This window comes from Eulemur rufifrons, chromosome 8 (genome assembly GCF_041146395.1).
Source record: "Eulemur rufifrons isolate Redbay chromosome 8, OSU_ERuf_1, whole genome shotgun sequence".
NCBI lineage: Eukaryota > Metazoa > Chordata > Mammalia > Primates > Lemuridae > Eulemur > Eulemur rufifrons.
The window spans coordinates 101216133-101239363 of record NC_090990.1 but is presented as its reverse complement, the minus strand read 5'-3'; the positions used below and the strand labels follow the sequence as shown (position 1 = coordinate 101239363).

The following is a 23231-nucleotide window of genomic DNA, read 5'->3' as shown; positions in this document are numbered from 1 at the left end:
CTATCTGTTCCCTCTGGAAACCCCACTGAAATGACAGCAAAGGAATTTTTCTAAAGAGGCGTATCACAAGAACAAAGGACAGGAACTAATAGTAATGAAACTTTGTCTTTTGAGGGTTTTTTATTACATCTTTTGGGAATATAAGTTGATTTATTGTAGCTGAATTCATCTTTCCTTTGTGGTTAGTGCTCTATCTTTTAGAAATCTCTTATAACCCAAGGTTAAAAGGATACTCTTCTGTGTTTTGTGCTGTAAGTTTTATAGTTTTGTCTTTTTCACATAGGATTTTAAATACCTGGAATTTATCTTTGTATATAGTATGAACCTGGGAACCAATTTCATTTTTTCCCATTTGGAAAAAACACATACAAATACATAAATATTTCTTTATTTATAAACACACATGCACATCCCTGTTCTCTTCTGTTAATCTGTTTGTCTATCTTTGTGCCCATATCACACTTTTAAACACTATAGTTGTAATTTTTTTTTTTTTTTTTTTTTTTTGAGACAGAGTCTAGCTCTGTCACCCTGGCTAGAGTGCAGTGGTATTATCAGAACTCAGTGTAACCTCAAACTCCTTGGCTCAAGGGATTCTCCTCCCTCAGCCTCCCAAGTAGCTGGGACTATAGTCATGGGCTACCACGCCCAGCTAATTTTTCTATTTCACTCTCGCTCAAGCTGGTTGCAAACTGTAGTTATATTTAGTAGAACAACTCTTCCTACCTTTTTATTGTCTTAACTTCTCTAGTGTATAAGAATACAATTGACTTTCCTAGTTAGTTTTTTAGAATTCCACCATAAATATAAATGGAGCTGGCTGGATGTGGTGGCTCATACCTGTAATCCCAGCACTGTGGGAGGCCAAGGCGGGAGGATGGCTTGAGGCCAGGAATTTGAGACCAGCCTGGACAACATAGCGAGATTCTGTCTCTACACAAAATTTAAAAAATAAATAAATAAATGGAGCCAAAGATCACCAGATATATGAGGAAAGCCTCTAACAAGGGATGGAGACTCATACAAATAAAAGAAGCAACTTGGAAGAAACAGTAACTATGCAAGGAGATAAAAACTTAGCAAGTGTATAAATCTTTACAGTGCTTAGAAATATGACATAATATATTGTATCCATAAAACCAGAACAGGATGCTATAAAAGAGGAATAGGCTGGGCACAGTGGCGTGTACCTATAATCACAGCTACCAGGGAGGCTGAGGCAGAATATCCCTTGAGCCCAGGAGTTTAAGACCAGCCTGGGCAACATAGACTCTATCTCAAAAAAAAAAAAAAAAAACCAAAATAAGAAAGAACTTTTGGGACTGGGTGTGGTGGCTCACGCCTGTAATCCTAGCATTATAGGAGGCTGAGGCAGGAGGATCCCTTGAGTTTAGGAGTTTGAGACCAGCCTGAGCAACAGCAAGACCTGTCTCTACTAAAAATAGAAAAACTTAGCCAGGCATGGTGGTGCCTGCCTGTAGTCCCAGCTACTCGGGAGGTTGAGGCAGGAGGATTGCTTGAGCCCAGGAGTTTGAGGTTGCTGTGAGCTAGGCTGACGCCACCGCATTCTAGCCCGGGCAACAGATCGAGACTCTGTCTCAAAAAAAAAAAAAAAAAAAAAGGAACTTTTGGGAGTTAAAGAATGTAATAAGAATGTAATAGAAATGAAAAGCTATGAAACAATTTGGAAGACAAAGTTGAGGAACTCTCAAAAAAAAAGTAGAGTAGAATTGTGGTTACAGGGGCTGGGAGGTGGCGAATGTTGGTCAATGGATACCAAATTTCAGATAGAAGGAATAAGTTGAAGAGATCTATTGTACCACATGGTGACTATGGTTAATAACAATTTTTTATTTAGAGACAGGGTCTTGCTCTATTGCCTAGGCTGGAGTATAGCTCACTGCAGCCTCAAACTCCTGGGCTCAAGGGATTTCCCCCCACCTCAGCCTCTGGAGTAGCTGGGACTACAGGTATGTGCCACCATGCCCGGCTAATTTAACAAAAATTTTGTAGGGCAATGTGGCTCACATCTGTAATCCCAGCACTTTAGGAGGCCAAGGTGGGAGGATCACTTAAGGCCAGGAGTTTGACACAAACCTGGGCAACATAGCAAGACCCTGTCTCTACCCCCCCAAAAATGAGCTGGGCATGGTGGTGCATGCCTGTAATCCCAGCTACTCGGGAGGCTGAGGTGGAAGGATTGCCTGAGTCCAGACGTTCAAGGTTGCAGTGAGCTATGATCACACCACTGCACTCCAGCCTGGGTGACAGAATGAGACCCTGTCTGAATTTAAAATAATTTTTTTTTTTTTGGTAGAGATGGGATCTTTACCTGCAGTGGTACACATAAAAAAAGACAGACAGAGAGAGAGAGAGAGAGGAGAGAGAGAGGGAGGGAGGGAAGGAAGGAGGGAGGGAGGGAAAGGAAAGGAAAAGGAAAAGGAAGACAGGATCTCTCATGTATTGCCTAGACTGGTCTTGAACTTCTGGCCTCAAGCAATCTTCCCACCTCAACCTCCTAAAGTGCTAGGATTACAGACTGAGCCACCATGCCTGTCGATGAATTGTATTCTTGAAAATTGCTGGCCGGGTGCGGTGGCTCACACCTGTAATCCTAGCACTCTGGGAGGCCAAGGCAGGAGGATCACTTGAGGTCAGGAGTTTGAGACCAGCCTGAGCAAGAGCGAGACCCTGTCTCTACTAAAAATAGAAAGAAATTAGCTGGACAACTAAAAATATATAGAGAAAAAATTAGCTGGGCATGGTGGCGCATGCCTGTAGTCCCAGCTACTCAGGAGGCTGAGGCAGGAGGATTGCTTGAGCCCAGGAGTTTGAGGTTGCTGTGAGGTAGGCTGATGCCATGGCACTCTAGCCTGGGCAACAGAGTGAAACTCTGTCTCAAAAAAAAATAAATAAATAAAATTGCTAAAAGGGTAGATTTTAAGTGTTCTTACTACACACACACACACAAATGATAAGTGAGGTAATTCATATGTTAATTGGCTTGATTTAACCATTCCACAATGCATACATATTTCAAAACAATATGAGGGGCCGGGCGTGGTGGCTCACGCCTGTAATCCTAGCACTCTGGGAGGCCAAGGCAGGAGGATCGCTCAAGGTCAGGAGTTCAAGACCAGCCTGAGCAAGAGTGAGACCCCGTCTCTACTAAAAATAGAAAGAAATGATTTGGACAGCTAAAAAAAATATATATAGAGAGAGAGAGAGAGAGAGAGAGAAATTAGCTGGGCATGGTGGCACATGCCTGTAGTCCCAGCTACTCAGGAGGCTGAGGCAGTAGGATCGCTTGAGCCCAGGAGTTTGAGGTTGCTGTGAGCTAGGCTGACGCCACGGCACTCTAGCCTGGGCAACAGAGTGAGACCCTGTCTCAAAAAAAAAAAAAAAAAAAAAGTAAGCAATTAGAAAAAAAAAGACAAAGACAAAAAATCTTGAAAGCTGCAAGGAAAGAAGCCTTATCAAATACAGGGGAAGAACTATACAATTGACAGACATCTCATCAGAGATAATGGGAGTAAGGAGGCAAAGGAATGACATATTCAAAGAGCTGAAAGAAAATAAGAACTGCCAACCAGGAATTGCATGTTCAAGAAGACTAGACTTCAAAAATAAAAGCATGTGCTTGCTTTAGCAGCGCATATACTAAAAATGGAATGATACAGAGAAGATTAGCATGGCCCCTATAGATAAAATAAGATAAAATAAAATAAAAGCTGTAATCCTAGCACTCTAGGAGGCCGAGGCGGGTGGATTGTTTGAGCTCAGGAGTTCAAGAACAGCCTGAGAAAGAGCAAGACCCCATCTCTACTAAAAATAGAAAGAAATTATACGGACAGCTACAAAAAAAAAAGAAAAAGAAAGAAAAAAAATTAAAAAAAACCCCAAAAGAATAAAATAAAAGCAAAGTAGACATTTCCAGATAAACATAATTTGTTATAAACAGACCAGCACTACAAGAAATAAAGTCTTTTAGGTTGAAAAGAAATGAGATCAGATGGTAACTTAAATTCACAAGAAGATTGTAGACACCAGAAATAGTAAACATATGATAAGTATACAACACCATGTGTATCTTCTCTTAGTTTCCTTAAAAACACCATGATTGTTAAAGCAATTATTATAACACTGTATTGTTGGGTGTCTACCATATGTAAGTTAATATATTTCATAAAGAGGTAATATATTTCACAATGTTGGCAAAAAGGAGAGAGAGGAAATGGAGCTATATTGGAGTAATGTTGGTCCAGGACAGTAAAGAAAGATTAGGGGAGGCTGGGCACGGTGGCTCATGCCTGTAATCCTAGCACTCTGGGAGGCTGAGGCGGGAGGATCGCTCAAGGTTAGGAGTTCAAGACCAGCCTGAGCAAGAACAAGACCCCGTTTCTACTAAAAATAGAAATTATCTGGCCAACTAAAAATATATATAGAAAAAATTAGCCGGACATGGTGGCACATGCCTGTAGTCCCAGCTACTTGAGAGGCTAAGGCAGGAGGATTGCTTGAGCCCAGGAGTTTGAGGTTGCTGTGAGCTAGGCTGACGCCACGGCACTCTAGCCCGCGCAACAGAGCGAGACTCTTTCTCAAAAAAAAAAAAAAAAAAAGAAAGATTAGGGGAAGATGAAAGATGTGAGGCACATAAACAAAGAGCAAAATGGCAGACATAAATGCAAACATCAATCATTACATTAAAGATGAACAGATTAAATTCCAATCAGCAGGCAGAGATTCTCAAACTGGATAAAAAAGCAAGATCCAAGCATATGCTATCCACAAGATACACACTTTGGAATAAAAGACACACATAGATAAAAAAGGCACACGTAGTTTGAAAATAAAAGGACAGAAAAAGAAATACCATGCAAACAGTAACCATAATACAGAGTGGCTATATTAATATCTGATAAAACATGCTTTTTTTTTTTTTTTACAAAAAAAGAAATATGGTAAGAAATATTACTAAAAACAAAGAAGGACATTTCATAATGATAAAAGGGTCAAGACATCAGGAAAATATAAAAATTATACAAGTTGTTACCTAACCACAGAGCCCCAAAATACATAAAGCAAAATTTGAGTGGCAAGGAGAAGTAGACAATTTAACAATTATAATTGGAGGTTTTATACCTCTCTCTCAGTATTGGTAAAATAACTAGACAGGGGGTGTGATGATGGCATGTGCCTCTAGTCCTAGCTACTTGGGAGGCTGAGGTGGGAGGATCACTTGATCCCAGGAGTTCGACGTTGTAGTGAGCTATGATTGCACCACTGCACTCCAGCCCTCCAGCCTGGGCAACAGTGCAAGACCCAGTTTAAAAAAAAAAAAAGAGGCCGGGCGTGGTGGCTCACGCCTGTAATCCTAGCACTCTGGGAGGCCGAGGCGGGTGGATTGTTTGAGCTCAGGAGTTCGAGACCAGCCTGAGCAAGAGCGAGACCCCATCTCTACTAAAAATAGAAAGAAATTATATGGACAGCTAAAAATATATATAGGAAAAATTATCCGGGCATGGTGGTGCATGCCTGTAGTCCCAGCTATTCGGGAGGCTGAGACAGGAGGATCGCTTGAGCTCAGGAGTTTGAGGTTGCTGTGAGCTAGGCTGATGCCACGGCACTCACTCTAGCCTGGGCAACAGAGTGAGACTCTGTCTCAAAAAAAAAAAAAGAAAGAAAATGAAAGTATAAGAGTAACTAGACAGGCCGGGTGTGGTGGCTTATGCCTGTAATCCTAGCATTTTGGGAGGCTGAGGCAGAAGGATTGCTTGAGGCCAGGACTTTGAGACCAGTCTGAGCAAGAGCAAGACCCCCTACTCTACAAAACACTGGAAAAATTAGCTGGGTGTGGTGGCACATGGCTGTAGTCCCAGCTACTCAGGAGGCTGAAGCAGGAGTTGGCCTGAGCCCAGGAGTTTGAGGTCGCAGTGAGCTATGATGACACCACTGCACTCTAGCTCTGGATGACAGAGTGAGATCCTGTCTTGAAAAAAAAACAAAACAAAAGAAACAAACAAAAAAACCCACAAGAAGCTCAACAGATTTAAACAACAGTATCAACTAACTTGATCTAACTGACATGTATAAAACATCCAAAAAGAACCAGGAACAATGGTTCACACCTATAATCCCAGCCCTTTGGGAGGCTGAGGAAGGAGAGTCACTTGAGCTCAATGTGGGTGAGTTCGAGGCCAGCCTGGGCAACATAGCCAGACCCTGTCTCTACAAAAAATTAAAAAATTAGCCGAGCATGGTGTCTCGTGCCTATAGTCCTAGCTACTTGGGAGGCTGAAATAGGAAGATCACCTCAGCAGGAGTTTGAGGCTAACAATGAGCTATGATCATGCCACTGGACTTCCATCCTGGATGACAGAGTGAGACTCTGTCTCTAAAATAAAAACAAAAACAACCCCCAAAAGAGCAGTATACGTTATTTTCAATTGCACACAGAACGTTATCATGGATAGGCCATAAATAATTCTCAATAAATTTAAAAGTGTTGAAGTCATACAAAGTATATTTCCAACTACAAAAGAATTAAATTAGAAATCAAAGACAGAAGGAAAATCTAGGAAATACCTAAATATTTAGAACTTAGTACACTTCAAAATAACCCATTTGTCAAAGAAGAAATCACAAGGGAAATTAGAAAGTATCTTAAACTGAATGAAAATAAAAACATCATATCAAAATATAGGGGATAGAGCTAGAGCAATATTTACAACTGAAATGCCTTTATTAGAAAGGAAGCAAGATCTAAAATCAATAATCTTTTACTTCAAGATGCTGGAAAAAGAAGAGTTAATCAAACCTAAAGGAAGTAGGAGAAAGAACACAGTAAAGACCAGCAGGCCGGGAGTGGTGGCTCAGGCCTGTAATCCTAGCACTCTGGGAGGCTGAGGCAGGTGGATCATTTGAGCTCAGGAGTTCGAGACCAGCCTGAGCAAAAGTGAGACCCCGTCTGTACTAAAAATAGAAAGAAATTAGCTGGACAACTAAAAATATATATACAGAGAAAATGAGCTGGGCACGGTGGTGCATGCCTGTAGTCTCAGTTACTCGGGAGTCTGAGGCAGGAGGATTGCTTGAGCCCAGGAGTTTGAGGTTGCTGTGAGCTAGGCTGACGCCACGGCACTCTAGCCTGGGGAACAGAGCAAGGCTCTGTCTCAAAAAAACCAAAATCATAAACAAAACAAGAATATCTTCTCTTATCATTTCTGTTCAACATTGTACTGGAGGCTCTAGGCTAGAAACAGAAATGAAAGACATATGGGATGGAAAAGAAGTAAAACTTCTTTCTTTGAGCTGAAGCTGCAAGGAAAAAAACCAAAAAATAAAATAAAAAAAAAAAAACCTGTCTTCATTCACAGGTGCTATTACCTTATATGTAGAAAATCCTAAGGGATCAACAACAAAGAACTATTGGAAGTAATAAGTGAATATAGCAAGGTTTCAGGAGACGAGAACAAAATACAAAAAAAATTGTATTTCTATAAATTAGCAACAAACAATCTGAAAATAAAATTAAGAAAATAATCCCATTCATAATGGCATAACAAAGAATAAAATACTTAAGAATAATTTTGACAAAAGAAGTGCAACAGCTGAACATTGAAAACTGCAAAAATTAGCCAGGCTTGGTAGTGCATACCTATAGTGCCAGGTATTTGGGAGGCTGAGGTGGAAGGATCACTTGAGCCCAGGAGTTCAAGTCCAGCCTGGGCAACATAGAAAGACCCTGTCTCTAAAAAAACAAAACCTACAAAAATTGCTGAGAGAATTATTTAATATAATCTAAATAAAGGGAGATATATACCATGTTCATGGATTGGAACACTCATTAAGATAGCAATTCTCCCCACATTTAACTATAGATTTAATGCAATCTCTATCAAATCTCAGCAAGGTTTTGTTTTTGAAGCAATTGATGAGCAGTTTCTCCTTTTCTGGAAGTGAGTCCAGCTAGGTCAGTTTTAAAAGTTCACAGGGACCTGATTGATGCAGTCCCTACATATCATCTTCTGTAGGCTTCTTGCAATCACCCACTATTGGAGGGATGAAATCCGTGCCATTTTAAGTTATTGTTCTCAGATTGACTTGCTGATCTTTCCAGTGAGTACCTGAGGGGCATTTTGGAGTTTTCTGGTTCTCAGGTCAATCACACACCCTGTTACTTTTCTCTGTTTCTTCCGGCATGGACACTGATACTATACAGGTCTAATGGCTATTGATGTTGTTCCTACCCACTTGTACTATAGAGCTTGAAAATATACTTTGTCACCTAGTTTTATTACAAATGTTTTTAATGAGCTTTGATTTTATCTATTTGTTTTTATGTGGTGATTCCAGAAAATCTGAAAACTAGGCTTTCATTCCTGCTGCAATCTTCCCAGAATTCCAGACATCATTAGCTTTTTTATTTTTAATTTTTTTTTTTTTTTTTAGAGATGGGGTCTTACTGTGTCACACAGGCTGGAGTGCAGTGGCCTGATCATAGCTCACTGCAACCTTGAACTTCTGGGCTCAAGCAATGCTCCCACCTCAGCCGCCTAAGTAGCTGGAACTACAGGTGCATACCACCACACCTGGCAAAATTTAGCCACTGCTAACTTTTTCTGAAATAGTGAATGGTCCTTGCTAAAGTTCCAAACAAAAGAACTGTCTCCCCACAATTTACACACTGATTGCATTCCTAGAAAATTCAGTATGCATTAAAACTGCTAAAAAACACTTTGTGTTCATATAAAAAATGAGTCATATTCTGAGTTTATATAATTATAAACAAGTTTTTCACCAATGTGTATATCTGATAGGATATTCTAAAGCCATGTAGGACGTAGAACAAGTCTTTGTCGTGTGTCTTGCAGGATGTTTAGAATAGCTGGCCTCTGACCACTAAACGTATGAATTACCCACCCCTCCTTGATTGTGAAACAACATCAACAAAACTTCTAACTGCACAAATTTTCAAAATTCGCCCCAGGGTATAGTACCATTCCTGGTTGAAGAACTCTGGTTTAATAGAAGTTCTCCTACCTGGAAATTTTTTTTTCTTCTTTTTAAAAGTGACATGGGGAGAGAGAGAGAGAAAAGAAAAGAGAAGAGAGATTGAAGATATGGTGCCTTTTGATAACCCTTAGCCTGAAAGGCTCAAGGAGGGTGGCTACTAGGAAGAAGTGTGTAGGGTTGGGAAAACTAAGTGTCTTACACTGGATCCCTCTAGAAACGGATTCTGATATAGAGAGTTCCGTGCAAGTTTATTTGGGAGTGATCTTGGGAGATACACCTGTAAAGAAGTGAAGAGGGCAGGATGGAGCAGGTGTATAAACTGACACATGATGAGGTTGCAACTGAGGCCTCCACTGACCTAGGATTCTACAGGGAGTTCTGGAATGGAGATAATTCTTCAGAATTGTCCCAAATTAAGGCAAAGGGGCCAGGACTTTGTGTCCCTGCACCAACCAATCATTGGCTGCCGGAAACCCACTGAGAAAGGGCAAGACAATTCCCTGTGGCTGATGGTAATTTCCAGTGAAGTAGCTGGGAGCCATCAGCACCTGATATTCCTGGCAGCTGGGGAATAGGCTCATGGCCCTAGAGAGGGGATCCAGGTTAAATACTGTCGTGTCCACTACAGTTTACCACTTGTACTGCTAAGATCCATGCTTACAGTCAGTTTGCCCTGTTGAGGGAAAGCATCTATAGGATTCTGATTGGTTTTATTTCTTGGGGGAACTTTAAGAGAAGGGTTCGTGGCCTGGTATGGTGGCTCACGCCTGTAATCCTAGCACTCTGGGAGGCTGAGGCTGGAGGATAGCTCGAGGTCAGGAGTTCGAGACCAGCCTAAGCAAGAGCGAGACCCCATCTCTACTAAAAATAGAAAGAAATTAGTTGGGCAACTAAAAATATAGAAAAAATTAGCCGGCCATGGTGGCACATGCCTGTAGTCCCAGCTACTCGGGAGGCTGAGGCAATAGGATTGCTTGAGCCCAGGAGCTTGAGGTTGCTGTGAGCTAGGCTGACGCCATAGCACTCTAGCCAGGGCAACAGAGCAAGACTCTGTCTCCAAAAAAAAAAAAAAAGAGAAGGGTTACTGAAAAAAATCTATAGCCTTTACTGCTGCAATTGTTTTTGAGGTTCTAGCAGCTTCTCATTATCCCTTCCTGTACCACTAATGCTAGATTTTCCTAACCTCTGGCTAGCACCTCTGCTGGTCTAGGCAGCTGGATACTGAGATGACCCAGACCCTCATCCCTGAGAGTACTCTTGGTCACCATGCCAAGAGTACTCTTCTCAGTCTGTGGCTGCTATACTTTTCTATTTACTGTTAAAAATGAGCATGGGAACACCAAGAGACATCCCAGTGCTTTACCTGAATGCCAGTATTCTTCCTGCCCCCCATGTGTAACTGCAGTCCTCCATCCTCCGTTATAGCCAATTACTCCTGCCAGTATGCGGACTCCTTTTCTTGCCTGCTTATCTCTTGTGCAAGGACCCCAAAGTTCAAAAGGAATTCTTTTGTTTTGTTTTTTGAGACACAGTCTTGCTCTATTGCCCAGGCTAGAGTGCCGTGGTGTCAGCCTAACTCACAGCAACCTCAAACTCCTGGGCTCAAGCGATCCTCCTGTCTCAGCTTCCTGAGTATCTGGGACTATAGGCACTCGCCACCATGCCCAGCTAATTTTTTCCATTTTTAGTTGCCCAGCTAATTTCTTTCTATTTTTTTTTAGTAGAGACTGGGTTTCACTCTTGCTGAGACTGGTCTCAAACTCCTGATCTCAAGCGATCCTCCTGCCTTGGCCTCCCAGAATGCTAGGATTACAGGTGTGAGCCACCATGCCTGGTCCAAAATGGATTCTTAACTCTGAACCCTGGAGGAAGCATTACATCTTTGATTTCCAGGACCTCTAAACTCTCAAAATCGAATTCCTCAGTGGCTCACCGTGAGAGAAGATAAGTAGGGCTATTTGAATTTCTATCCCAAATCCATGTAATTAATTCCCAGGTCTATGTAATCTACCTGTTGGGGATACAGCATCCTAAAATGATCATTGATTTAGAGTATATATTATATATTGTGTTCTGGAGGATGGTGTCCCATCTGCCCAGGGTGTCATCTTGAAGCTGCACCTCAACTGCATCTTTCAGAGGCCATTGAACTGCTACTGCTCTATCATACTGGTGGCTTCTGAATAGGGCAGTATAATACCAGTTGATCGTTTTGTTACACACCCACTGCTATGCCCCCTTCGCTGTAATGTAGATCCCTTAGTCTAAAGTAATGTCATGCAGACCCCATGTTGATGGATCGAATACTCTGTAAGTCCATGGAGAGTGGTACTATTATAGCTGAGACCCCATGGGCAGGAAAGGCAAACCTATACTCGAATATGTGTCAATTACAGTCAAAGGTGGTGGGGTCTAGTGCCATCAACTTGTCCCTGAATGGCTGCTTATTCTCCTCATGGGATAGTGCCATCTAGGGGCTTAGTGTTGTTATTTGCTTGTTTTTACAAACAGGGTCTCATTCTGTTGCCCAGGCTGGAGTGCAGTGGCATGATCATAGCTCACTGTAACCTCAAACTCCTGGCCTTAAGCAATCCTCCTGCCTCGTCTCCTGAGTAGCTCAGACTACAGGCCCACACCACCAAACCCAGAAAATTTTTCTTATTTTTTGTAGAGACAGGGTCTTGCTATGTTGCCCAGGCTGGTCTCAAACTGCTGACCTCAAATGATCCTCCTGCCTCAGCCTCCTGAGTCAGTGGGATTTAGTGTTGATAATTGTTAATGACAAATTGGACATTGGCTGTGGCAGTAGCTAGTTCAGCCTTGGGGACTAGGAGCTCGTATTAGTGAGGATTCTCCAGAGAGACAGAACCAATAGGATATACTGTAGATAGATACATAGGTAGATGAGAGGGGATTTATTAGGGAAATTGGCTCACATGATTATGGAGTCCGAGAAGTCCCACGATAGGCCATCTGCAACCTGGAGAACCAGAAAAGCTGGTGGTGTGGCTCAGTCCGAGTTGGAAGGCCTGAGAGCCAAGGAAGCCAATGATGTAACTCTCATTGGTTCTGAAGCTAAAGGCCCGAGAGACCCGAGGGGTGGCTGGTGAAAGTCTGAGAAACGAAAGGCTGAAGGACCTGGAGTTCTGATTTCTAAGGGCAGGAGGAAAAGGGCACCACACTCTGGGGGGTAGAGAGAGAGAGAGAAAGAGATAGATAGATATCACCCTTCTTCTACTTGTTTGTTCCATGCAGGTCCCCAGCTGATTAGATGGTGCCTACTCACATTGAGGGTGGATCTTCCCCGCTTAGTCCACTGACTCACATGCCAATATCCCCTGGAAACACCCTCATGGACACACTCAAAAACAATGCTTCACTAGCCACCTAGGCATCCCTCAATCCATTCAAGTTGACACCTAAAATTAACCATCATAGAGCTCACACTGTTGGTCCCATGCATAGCCTCCATCCCTACCATCAGTTACTCCACTCATTGTACCCATTGTTCAGAGCTGGGGTGGCTGAGTCCTTCTGTCCACTTGTTTATTCAGTGCCTCCTTGTGATGGATGCTCTCTGGTGGGCATTAACATGTCTTACAAAGATCTTTACACTTTAAGACCAGTCTCCAGCCAGGCACAGTGGCTCACACCTGTAATCCTAGCACTATGGGAGGCTGAGGCAGGAGGATCGCTTGAACTCAGGAGTTTGAGAACAGCCTGAGCAAGAGCGAGACCCCGTCTCTACTAAAAATAGAAAAAATTAGCCAGGCGAGGTGGTGAGCACCTATAGTCCCAGATACTTGGGAGGCTGAGGTAGGAGGATCACTTGAGCCCAGGAATTTGAGGTTGCTGTGAGCTAGGCTGATGCCATAGCACTCTAGCCCAGTGACAGAGCAAGACTGTCTCAAAACAAAAACAAAAACAAAACAGCCCACCAAAACAACAACAACAACAAAACAAACCACTCCCCTAGGAGATATCTCATCCTCAGACCTTTTTGTCCCTGATCTTCCACTCTCTTTTCAAGCCCCCAATGAACCAACCAGGGCATTTGCCACTGCCCATATGATTGCATATATTCTCACCTAATGAGACTTCTCTTTCCATACAAAGTGGATTACGAAATGTACTACCCAAATATTTGTCCACTGGGAGGATTTTCTCTCACCACAGTCTTCCAGAGCCATTCATGGGTGGGGTTGCAATGCAGCAGCATTTTGTTTTTGGCTTTCACCCATATACTGTGCCAATCCATCTGTGAATGAAGCTGGGGCTTTTTCTTTCTCCACCAGCTGGTCATAAGGGATCCCTGGTGGGGCTATACTTGTGAGCTGAGGGAGGGGTGTCAGTGCAACACTGGTTAATGACATGAAAGTCCACTGCTTTGAAGCTTGCTTGTGCCTTCTGACCCTGCTTTTGCCTGATACCAAAGATGTCACTTTCACCTTACAATGTATTCTTGCTGGGCCCACCCTTCATAATGACATGGAGTATCTGACAAAGCCCAGCTTATGATGGCCAGTTGGTCATTTGATGTCCTGTAGTCACATGCTCTGCCTCTTCTGGAGCCCAGTAGCAGTTCAAGAGCTACTTTTCAGATGTACATTTCTCCGCTGCAGATGGCGTAGATTTGCTCCAGAGCCTTAGGGGTCTACATTATGATTCTCCTATTAGAGCTGCCAAACCACAGACAGCATCTTTTCCAGCCACAGATATTCTGGTCTCATAGGCTCTTCTGGGTCACATGGCTGCCAATGCGTTTTCTGCTTTTGGCCCCACTCAAAGTTGACATCTTTCAATGTCAGCTGGTAGATTGGTCAGGGATGTATTCCCAACTTTGAAATGTATTGCTCCAGAATCCTAAGAAGGTTGGTATTGTACTTCTTTCTTAGTGGTAGAAGGTGTGAGATGCAATAATCTGTCCTTTACTTTTGAGAGGATATTCCAGCATGTCCTAGACCACTGGACCAGTAAAACCTTTACCAATTTACAAGTTTCCTGAATCTTTGTAGGGTTTTATTTCCCACTGTCTGAATACATGTATCTTTCCAAGGCCTCCAATATACTTGCCACTTCTTGCTCTTCTGGTCTGATTAGCATGATGTCATATATACAGTGGACCAATATGATATTCTTCAAAATGTCCAGATAGTCAAGTTCCCTTAAGACTATGTTATGACAGAGGTCCAGAGAGTTAATATAGTCCTGGGACAAGTCCATAAATGTACATTGTTGTCCTTCCTATATGGTTGCAAACTGCTTCTGATCCTCCTTTCTGATCCAATTGGGATGGAAAATAACATCACCAAATTAATGGCTACACACCACCAGCCAGAGGCTACATTAAACTATTTTAAAAAGTTACCATATGGGACACAGCAACTGTAATTGGGATCAGTTACTATTTGGTTAAGTTTATGTTAGACCATTGCCATCTGCCATGATCTAACACATTTTTTTTTTTTTTTTTGAGACAGAGTCTCGCTCTGTCGCCTGAGCTAGAGTGTTGTGGTGTCAGCTTAGCTCACAGCAACCTCAAACTCCTGGGCTCAAGCAATCTTCCTGCCTCAGCCTCCCAAGTAGCTGGGACTATAGGCATGTGCCACCATGCTCGGCTCATTTTTCTATATATATTTTTAGCTGTCCATATAATTTCTTTCTATTTTTAGTAGAGACGGGGTCTCACTCTTGCTCAGGCTGGTCTCGAACTCCTGAGCTCAAACAATGCGCCCGCCTCGGCCTCCCAGAGTGCTAGGATTACAGGCGTGAGCCACCGCACCCGGCTGATCTAACAAGTTTTTACAGGGAACAAGCTAGTGATATGATAGGGGCCACCTCCCCTGTATTTTTTAATTCTTTGAGAGTGGCTGCAGAGGCCTTTTCTACTTTTGGCTCCACTCAAATTCTCTTCCATTTTCCTTAGGATGTGGTATTGGTTTTATTTATTATCTTGGTGTGGGGCAGTTTCAGACTTCCAGTTGGCCTTCATCACTTACTCCATGAGTCAAGAAACCAGTGTGAGTGTTCTGTAACTTCAAAGGTATCCATTTCAGTTACGTTTTGGGGCGTGGGGGGGAATGACAACTGGGTAGATCCATGGTCCCAGGGAACATATCATGAACCATACCTGAGCCAGGACTCCATTTATTACCTAAACCCCATATACTCCTCCTCTAACAAGAGGCCATGGTATAACTTTGCATTGTCAACTATCAGTGTTAATTTAGATTCTTTGTTTAAAAATCCTCAAAAGGTCTGAATATTTGCTTTTCTTCAATAATGGTCACCAACATAAATGACCAGTTCTGGCATTTTTACTTTTCTTAGTGTGGGCCATCATTATTCCCAAGCTTCCTAGAACTATCCTACGAGTGTATTCATCCCATATCCCAGGGATCTTTCCAGGACATTAAATCCTATAGCACAAGAGAGCACTCCCATATCAACAAATTCTTCCATATCTAACTTTATGTTCCACTTCCCTTGAGCCAGCATTCTCAGTATCCAGTCCCATGTATAATTCTACCAAATTCTGCAGGTACATATTAGCCATGCCCTGAAGTTCCTTTACCATATATTCCCTCTTTTCTCTTAGTAGGTCAGAACCTTCTCTTTGGGTCTCTGCTAGAATTTGATCCTTATTATTTGTCTTGTTGCCGAAGAGAGAAGGTAGAGATAGATTTCGGAGGGGATGAGTATGTCTTGTAAAGCACCTTTCTCGTTTGAAGCCTTTGTATGACCTTTTTGCAAGTGAAGAGTGAGCCAATTCCACAGGCTCAGAGAGCTCAGAGGAATCTGGGTACTCAAGATTCTCAGTTGCATTTACCTAGATGTTCCTATCCCAAATCTCAGGATCCTACCCTTTTCCCTTTGGGACCCTAACCGTGGCACCAGAGATCTACTGGGGCTGAGAATATAACCTTCTCTAAAGTTCTGCTACTCATACAATTAAAACTGGAGCTGGTCCTCTGCTCTGATGCTCACTGGATGCAAGAGATTGGGGTTGCCTTAAATGCTGTTAAGGAGGCCTGAAGGCTTTCATAGTCTGCCTTGACTTGGTGATTAATTCTATGGAATTTATAGTTACCATTTCCCTCATACCTCTCAAGTGCACACCTCTTGGAGGTATTGCCCTAGTATGTTGTATCCTTTCCACTAGTAACCCCTTCCAATTTACTGCTGCTGACAATTTAAAGAATTGCATGGCTACAGCATGCTAGAGATTATCCATACTCCACCTACCACCATGATGTAGTCCTTACTGTCAGCCAGCAGTGAATAATCTATTATACAAATCCCATTTTAGAGTGTGCTCACCAGGACCACTCCTGCCACCAACCATCTTAAATTGGGTTCCCTGGAAAAAAACTAAGATGAAGAGATACATGAATAAGATCTATCTGGCTGTGCTAGCACTCGTGGGAAATATACATGTAAGGAAGGGAGTAAAGCAGGATTAAGCATGAAGAGAAACTGACACACATTGAAGGTAGAAGAGAGGCCTAAACTGGTCTTATAGAGAACTCTGGAGCTGGAACAGCCCTTCAGAGTTGTCCCAAATCGAGGCAAAGAGGCCAGGCCTTCGTATCCCTGTCCTATCACTGGGCATGGGCCTCATAGGAGGGTATATAACCCTGGGTGAGGCAGTTTCCTGCCTCAAAGGGCGTTGCCCAATGAGGGAGTCAGCTGTGTGGTATCAGCAGCTGGGGAATAGGTGCATTGGCTCCCAAGAGGGGATGTGGAGCGAGCACTATAGTATCCATTAAACCCAGTAAAGAAGTATTATTGCACACAGATGTGCCAGGACTGTGCTAGAGCCCATGGGATTATGTAAATCATGGTCCCAGCCTTCAAGAACCTCATAAACAGTATATGATATTTTAAAAATTTGTGTGTTACCTGTTTTTACCTACTAGAACATAAGCTCTAGGAGGGCAGAGACTGTTTTTTCACCACTTTCCCCAGTGTCTTGAGGTAGATTCATTGTTGAATGAATCTAATTGGAGGCTTGAGCTATGAAGAAGTAGGATGCGGCTCTGTGTTATGCAGAATAATAGTGGTGGGTGTCCAGAGAAGAGCAGGTCGGGCTCAGCGTGAGTGTGAGGGCCTCATCTCATGCCATGGCAGGAGACACACAGATAGAGCCTTCTCTAAGCAACATGAGCCTCAGCATGAAGGAAGTACAAGCATTCAGTGTGGGGTTTCATTCCCATCATCTGTGGTCTGCAGCCCAGTCTCTCTGGGTGCCTATTGAGTTCTCCAAGCATCCAAATGGTTTGGGGAAAGGTTTCACGTTCCAGATGAGAGGCATTGCGGATTTGAATTCACTCAGTCGTGAACTAACTATGTGCTCTTGGGGAATTCTAAGGCTCAGTATCCTCATCTGCAGAACAGAAGCAATAGTACTATTTTACAGAGTTGTTTTCAGGACCAAGAGAACTAACGTATTAAATATATGAAGCAGGGGACTCCCCTCAGTCTTTCAGCATAGGGAAGGTTAGTCCTGTAAGAAGTGGGGATGAAGGACAGAAGAGACAGAGGTTGGGCAAACTCCAGGCTCTGGTTGTGTACATGGCCTGCTCACAAACATTCTCCAGTAATCTGTATCTTTCCTAGCCTACCCAGGTGCGGAGACGCTAGCTGCTGTTCAGGAGCTGAGCTAATTGGTTTTAAAGTCTCTTTCTTATCTTTTCTCGGGCACACAGTAGCTGTGTAGTAGCAGTGTACCTATGCAGACGGAGGGAGCAGTGACCAGCGAAAGGGTGTAGTCACCATGGCCCTCGAGCAGCCCCTGGCCAAAATCAGGGGCCAACTCCGGATCCGCAGCCGCCTGGCCCGACAGTGCCTGGCAGAGTTTCTGGGTGTGTTTGTGCTCATGGTAGGCAGGGTAGTTGGGGGAAGGAAAGAAGGGAGGTGGGCAACAGTTTCTGGCTCCTTCTGGTGTCCTTATCTCTTTCTCCTGCTGTCCCACTTCCTCTCAACTCTCAATCACTTCTCTTTTTCCTCTTCTTTTCTCTCCTAATCTCTCTCCTTTTCTCTCCTACTTCATCTTTTTTATTCCTGTCCCTTTCCTTTCTTTTTCCTCTTTTCTCTCCTAATCTCTCTCCTTTCCTCTCCTACTTCATCTTTTTTATTCCTGTCCCTTTCCTTCTTTCCCTTTCTTCTTCCTCTACTTCTCCCATTTCTTTTCCCTTCCTTCTCTCTGCCTCTCTCCTTTCCTTGCAGTCTCTCAGGTCCGTCCATCTCTCTCAGCCACAGCCTTCCCAACCTCCCTCCCCTGTTGGTCCCTGGGGCTCCCTGTTCCTCATTTCTCCTCTTCCCAGCAGCTTCTCACTCAAGGGGCTGTGGCCCAGGCCGTCACCAGTGGAGAAACCAAAGGCAACTTCTTCACCATGTTTCTGGCTGGCTCTCTGGCTGTTACAATATCCATCTACGTGGGTGGCAATGTCTCAGGTGAGGATCTGGTCATCAGAGTAGGTGGGTTGTGCATAGGAATGTGGGTGGTTGTGGATGGTGAAAAGGCAGGTCTTTGGTGACTCATGGACATTATCTCCTTGAACTTGACCAGTGCCCTGGACTGAGATAAGCCTTTGGCCCCATCTGGCCTCTCCCCTTTCTGAATCTCGCCATCCCCCTTTCTCATGCTAATCCCAGGCAGAAACCTATGGCAGGGCATCGAGGGTAGGTGCTCTCTTCTTGTGCCCCCACCTGAAGCCCTCTGGGGCTTATTTCTGCCCAGGACTGGGTCTGCTTGTCCCTCAAATACACACTGTGTCAATGCACCTGGCTAGAGCGAGCAGACAGACCCAGGTTCACATCTTGGCTTCACTGTGTGATCCTGATAAGTCACTTAATGTCCCTGAGCCTCAGTTTCCTAAGCTATGTGATGGGAATAATATTATCTGTCTTAAGGATTGTGGGAAGGAGTAGTAGTGTTGCTTGGCGACAGTGCCTGGCAGCAACAATTAGTGGATGTTGGTTTTCTTTACTTGATCCTTGAAGGGGCCCACCTGAATCCAGCCTTTTCCCTGTCCATGTGCCTCCTGGGACGCCTCCCCTGGGCAAAGTTCCCCATTTACTTCTTGGTACAGCTGCTGTCTTCTTTCTGTGCCTCGGGAACCACCTACATTCTCTACTATGGTAAGAGAAGGAACAGGGTTGGGGCACCTGTGTGTGGGCGGAGGTGCCTCAGAATGGTTTTGGATGAACAAAGATGGAAACCCTGGGTGTCCCCCTCCTCCATAGATGCCCTACAGAATTATACAGGTGGGAACCTGACAGTGACTGGCCCCAAGGAGACAGCCTCCATCTTTGCCACCTATCCTGCCTCCTATCTGTCTCTGAACAATGGCTTCCTGGATCAGGTAGGTGTGAGGGTGAGACCTGGGAGACCCAAACTTTGCCCTGTCCCTTGGGACTCCAGCCTCTTGTTCAGTCTCGGTGGGGTGTGGGGTTGGCTCTGTCTTGGCAGCCTCCTCCCCACTCCAGCTGCCTGTGTTGAACAAAGCCAGATGCCATGAGGATGGTTGTGAGGAGGGTTTTGGTGAGCAAGGGCAGATGGAGCACCTGGCACCTGATGGAGACCCCTTTGTCTCTGTTGACTTCAAGGTTCTGGGCACTGGGATCCTGATTGTGGGGCTCCTGGCCATCCTGGACAGACGGAACAAGGGAGTCCCTGCAGGTCTGGAGCCTGTGGTGGCGGGGCTGCTGGTCCTGGTCATCGGGCTATCCATGGGTGCCAACTGCGGGTTCCCACTCAACCCTGCCCGGGACCTGGGCCCACGGCTCTTCACCTACATTGCTGGCTGGGGCCCTGAAGTCTTCAGGTGGGAGATGGCCTCCCTGGTGCTGTCCTTCACTCACTTCCCTCTGCTAACATCTCTGTCCCTGAGTCCCCGGCATCCTTCTCTTAAATTGTTCTCTTGGCCTCTTAGGACAGTGTCCCTTCTCCAAGCCACATATTCTCCCCTTTCTCCTTTGCCTCCCTCCCCCCTTTTCACTGAAACAGTAAGATTTAGAGGTCGTATTCTTAGGCACATCATATTACCTCTTTGGGCCCCAGTGACCTCATCAGCAAAATGAGTATATTCAGATAATTCCCTAAAACAAGAAGCTGGACCAAGGTCTCCTGGCATTCCCTCCTCTCTAATTGCTATGCTTTGGTGTCAAGACAATGCTCTTCCTAGTGACCATCACCCCAGGAACTACTTTAGGGAGCTTTCCTGTTACTGTCCCCAGTCCCTAGAGAGGGGGAAGCTAAGGGAGTCACCCCTGACATCTCTCTTTTGTCCTTCTCTTGAAGTGCTGGTAATGGCTGGTGGTGGGTGCCTGTGGTGGCCCCTCTGGTGGGGGCCATCCTTGGCACAGCCACATACCAGCTGCTGGTGGCTCTGCACCACCCTGAGGACTCGGAGCCAGCTCAGGATCTTGAGTCTGCCCAACGCAAAGCCCCAGAGTTGGAGACTTCTGCCTCAGCTGAGATGCTGGAGTATAAACTGTGATAACCGTAGCCTTCTCTGCACTCGCGGATACTGGACAAAGTCACCGACCCCGCCTGGTAGCGAGACAGACATTCTTTCTCATTATTAATATGCCAGACCCTGGGAAGCTTTTCCGTTTACCTATCTAGGCATCCCTTCCTCTTAAACTGGGAAGGACCGTGGACACAGAGAACTGGAGGAGGATAAGGCCTGGGGATTCAGGCTCCTCATCCCCTCCTCCTCCAAGCCGGGTTTCTGACCCTCAGGCCCTCTAAGAACGTAGTTGCTCAAAGTAGCCGCCAGAGGGTGCGCCCCGGGATGCTGGGTAGGGAAGGCTGTGGGAGTCTGGGAGCGGAGGGGCCCACCATCCAGAGTCGCGCTGGGGAGCCTAACCCTGAGGACTTCCCTTCAACGCGTGGTCCCAACTGCCGACCTCCAGCTCTCACCACCAGCGCCGCCCGCCTTTACCCTCGCAGGGCGCCTCCCTGCACGCCGCCGCCCCCGGGCGGTGGTTAGGGGTGGGGAAGCTGTCTCCACCCGGGGGCGTGGTGGGGGCGGAGAGCGGGAGCGCGGCGGGACACAGCCCTGCCCGCATCTGGAGACTGGGAGAGCAAGGCGGAGAAACTGAGGCACAACCCTGTACCTAGGCATTCCGGGGCTGTATCATTCAAGGAGAGGATCAGATACAGTGAGATAAACCGGGGCCAGGAGAGAAGGTGAAGGAACAGAGGGCGGACTGCTCTGAGGAGCACGAGTCGGGGGCTAAGAGGAAACTGACGCTGAGGAAAATTCTCGTTGTTCACCACTCTTCCAGCTCTCACGCCCCTCCCTGCAGAAGATGCTTTTTTTTTGCAGAGAAGGCACTGTTCTTCTATTCCCTTTCTTACAAATTAAAAAAAAATCTCAGAGCTTTTAGCCTCCTGAATTTTCCTAATTTTTTTTTTTATAGATGCGGAATGGATGTGTGTCTGTTGGAGGGGGCCGGCCTGGCAATGCTAAGCCTCGGAAGGGTTAAGACCCTCCCCCTGCCCCGCACAAAGATGGCGGCGCCCTCCTCCTCTCTCCCTCACCCCTCCCCAAAACCCCCTCCCGCCCCCCGCCCTCCACCGCCACCTCCGTCACTTCCGCCCCGCGGTGGCCGAAACTGACACAAAGTAGCGGGCCGAGGCCCCGGGGGGAGCGGGGCTGCAGCTGGGGGGCGGGAGCCCGCGGGGAGCTGAGCCGGGCGCCCCCCGCCCCAGCCCCCGGCATGGGCAGGACAGGGCCGCCGGGGCGGGCGCCGAGCGCTGAGCGCTGAGGTGAGGCGAGGCGAGGCGGGGGCAGCCCCGGAGCGCGGGGCCGGGAGGGCAGGGGGAGATGCGGCTGTGGCCGCCGACTTGGGGCTGGAGGGGCCCGGGAGTGGGGTGTGGACGGGGGAGCGGGAGTCGGGAGCTGCGGTGAGACGGGGCAGGGGAAGTGGATGATTGGCGAGAAGGGGGTGTCGGGGTGCCTGAGGATGGGGGAGACCAGGAGGCTGTCCGCAGGATGGGAGGATGGGGTGCCGACGGGGTGCGTGGAAAGCAGGAAAGGGGCGGGGAGTGCCAAGGAGAAGCTTATGGAAAATCAGAGAGCGGAGAACCGCCTAGAGAGTTGTGGGGGTGAGAGGAGTAATCGGGGTCCTAGGGTTTAGGTGCCCGGAGAACGGAGTTTGGGGCTGGAAGGCTTTGTCTCTGGAAGGTGGAGGTCTCTGTGCCTTAGGAAAGCCAAAGGTGCCAGGAGGGGAGGTAGCTTTGGGAGCTCAGAGCTGTGGAGTGAGTCCTGAGTTCTGTCCTTGGTGATAGAAGGTGGCTGGAGCTGGTCTTCGTTGCAAGTGAGCTGGGGGGTCTTGGATCTAATTTCCTCCTGTTTTCTTGACCTACTAGCCTCCTCTGAAAGAGGGGGTCAGGCCTTGGGGCTCTTGGGTGGAGGGAGTAGGGACCAGACCTACAGAAAGAGCTGTTTTCCTTCATGGAGCATTGCCTCCTTCCCAGGGCTGGCTATTTTTATCCCAAATGTGGCCGCAGAGGGGGCTGGGGCAGGGTGACGGGGCAGGGCGACGTGGCTGATGGGCCTGACCTGTTCAGAAAACCAAGGCTGTGTGAGACTGGGAAGGACAAGTGAGAGGGGGTCCCTGTTCCCAGGCCTCCCTTCCCTTTTATGCCCCCCACAGGGGACGAGCCCTGGGCCAAGCCTGCTTTCAGTCTCCCCAGGGTCTTAGAGGTAAAACAACTTTCCTGGTCGGTGTCCAGATTCCTCACTCTCGATGGCATGCAGCTCCTTCGTTAACTCTTTCATAGGACTCAAATCCAAGTCCTCTGGCTGACAGCGTTTCTTGATTGCCTCCCTCTCCAAGGGTGGGGCTGGCTTTGGAACCTGCGATGCCCACCCTTGCATCCTTTCCTTTAACCTCTCCCTCCACACCCACCCTCCCATGAGTCATACTCTAGACTGGGTGGAGACCCTGGCTGGGGGCCCTGGAGGAGGGCTTGGCATCTCTAAAATGTGGATGAGGTTTTTCTTCCTGAGCCAGGCACCCTTGCCTGCTGTAGTGGGGAAGGTCAGGGATGAAAAGGACTTCTGGCTTTCAGGATTGGGGTCAGGGAGGGAGTCTGAGCTAGTGAAGGGAGAACTGGTGTGGGTGACTGAGCTGTGGCCAGAGTCTGTAATTATAGAGGTTGGGCAGACAGGCAATTAGTATCTGGGGCTGACAGCCTG

At 46.1% G+C, this 23231-nt stretch overlaps 1 protein-coding gene and 1 non-coding gene across 2 annotated transcripts; both read left to right on the top strand.

Annotated features, from left to right (window-relative positions):
• Positions 1 to 3636: 3636 nt before the first annotated feature.
• On the top strand, positions 3637 to 3739 carry LOC138391100 (U6 spliceosomal RNA). The gene has a single exon (XR_011234732.1). It is a non-coding gene; the product is annotated as a U6 spliceosomal RNA (small nuclear RNA).
• Positions 3740 to 17791: 14052 nt separating this feature from the next.
• Positions 17792 to 20519, top strand: AQP10 (aquaporin 10). The gene is made up of 6 exons (XM_069479228.1): positions 17792 to 17896; positions 18345 to 18471; positions 19021 to 19158; positions 19264 to 19382; positions 19627 to 19844; positions 20321 to 20519. The coding sequence occupies exons 1-6, from the start codon at positions 17792 to 17794 to the stop codon at positions 20517 to 20519; spliced, it is 906 nt and encodes a 301-aa protein (XP_069335329.1).
• The last annotated feature ends 2712 nt before the right edge of the window (positions 20520 to 23231 follow it).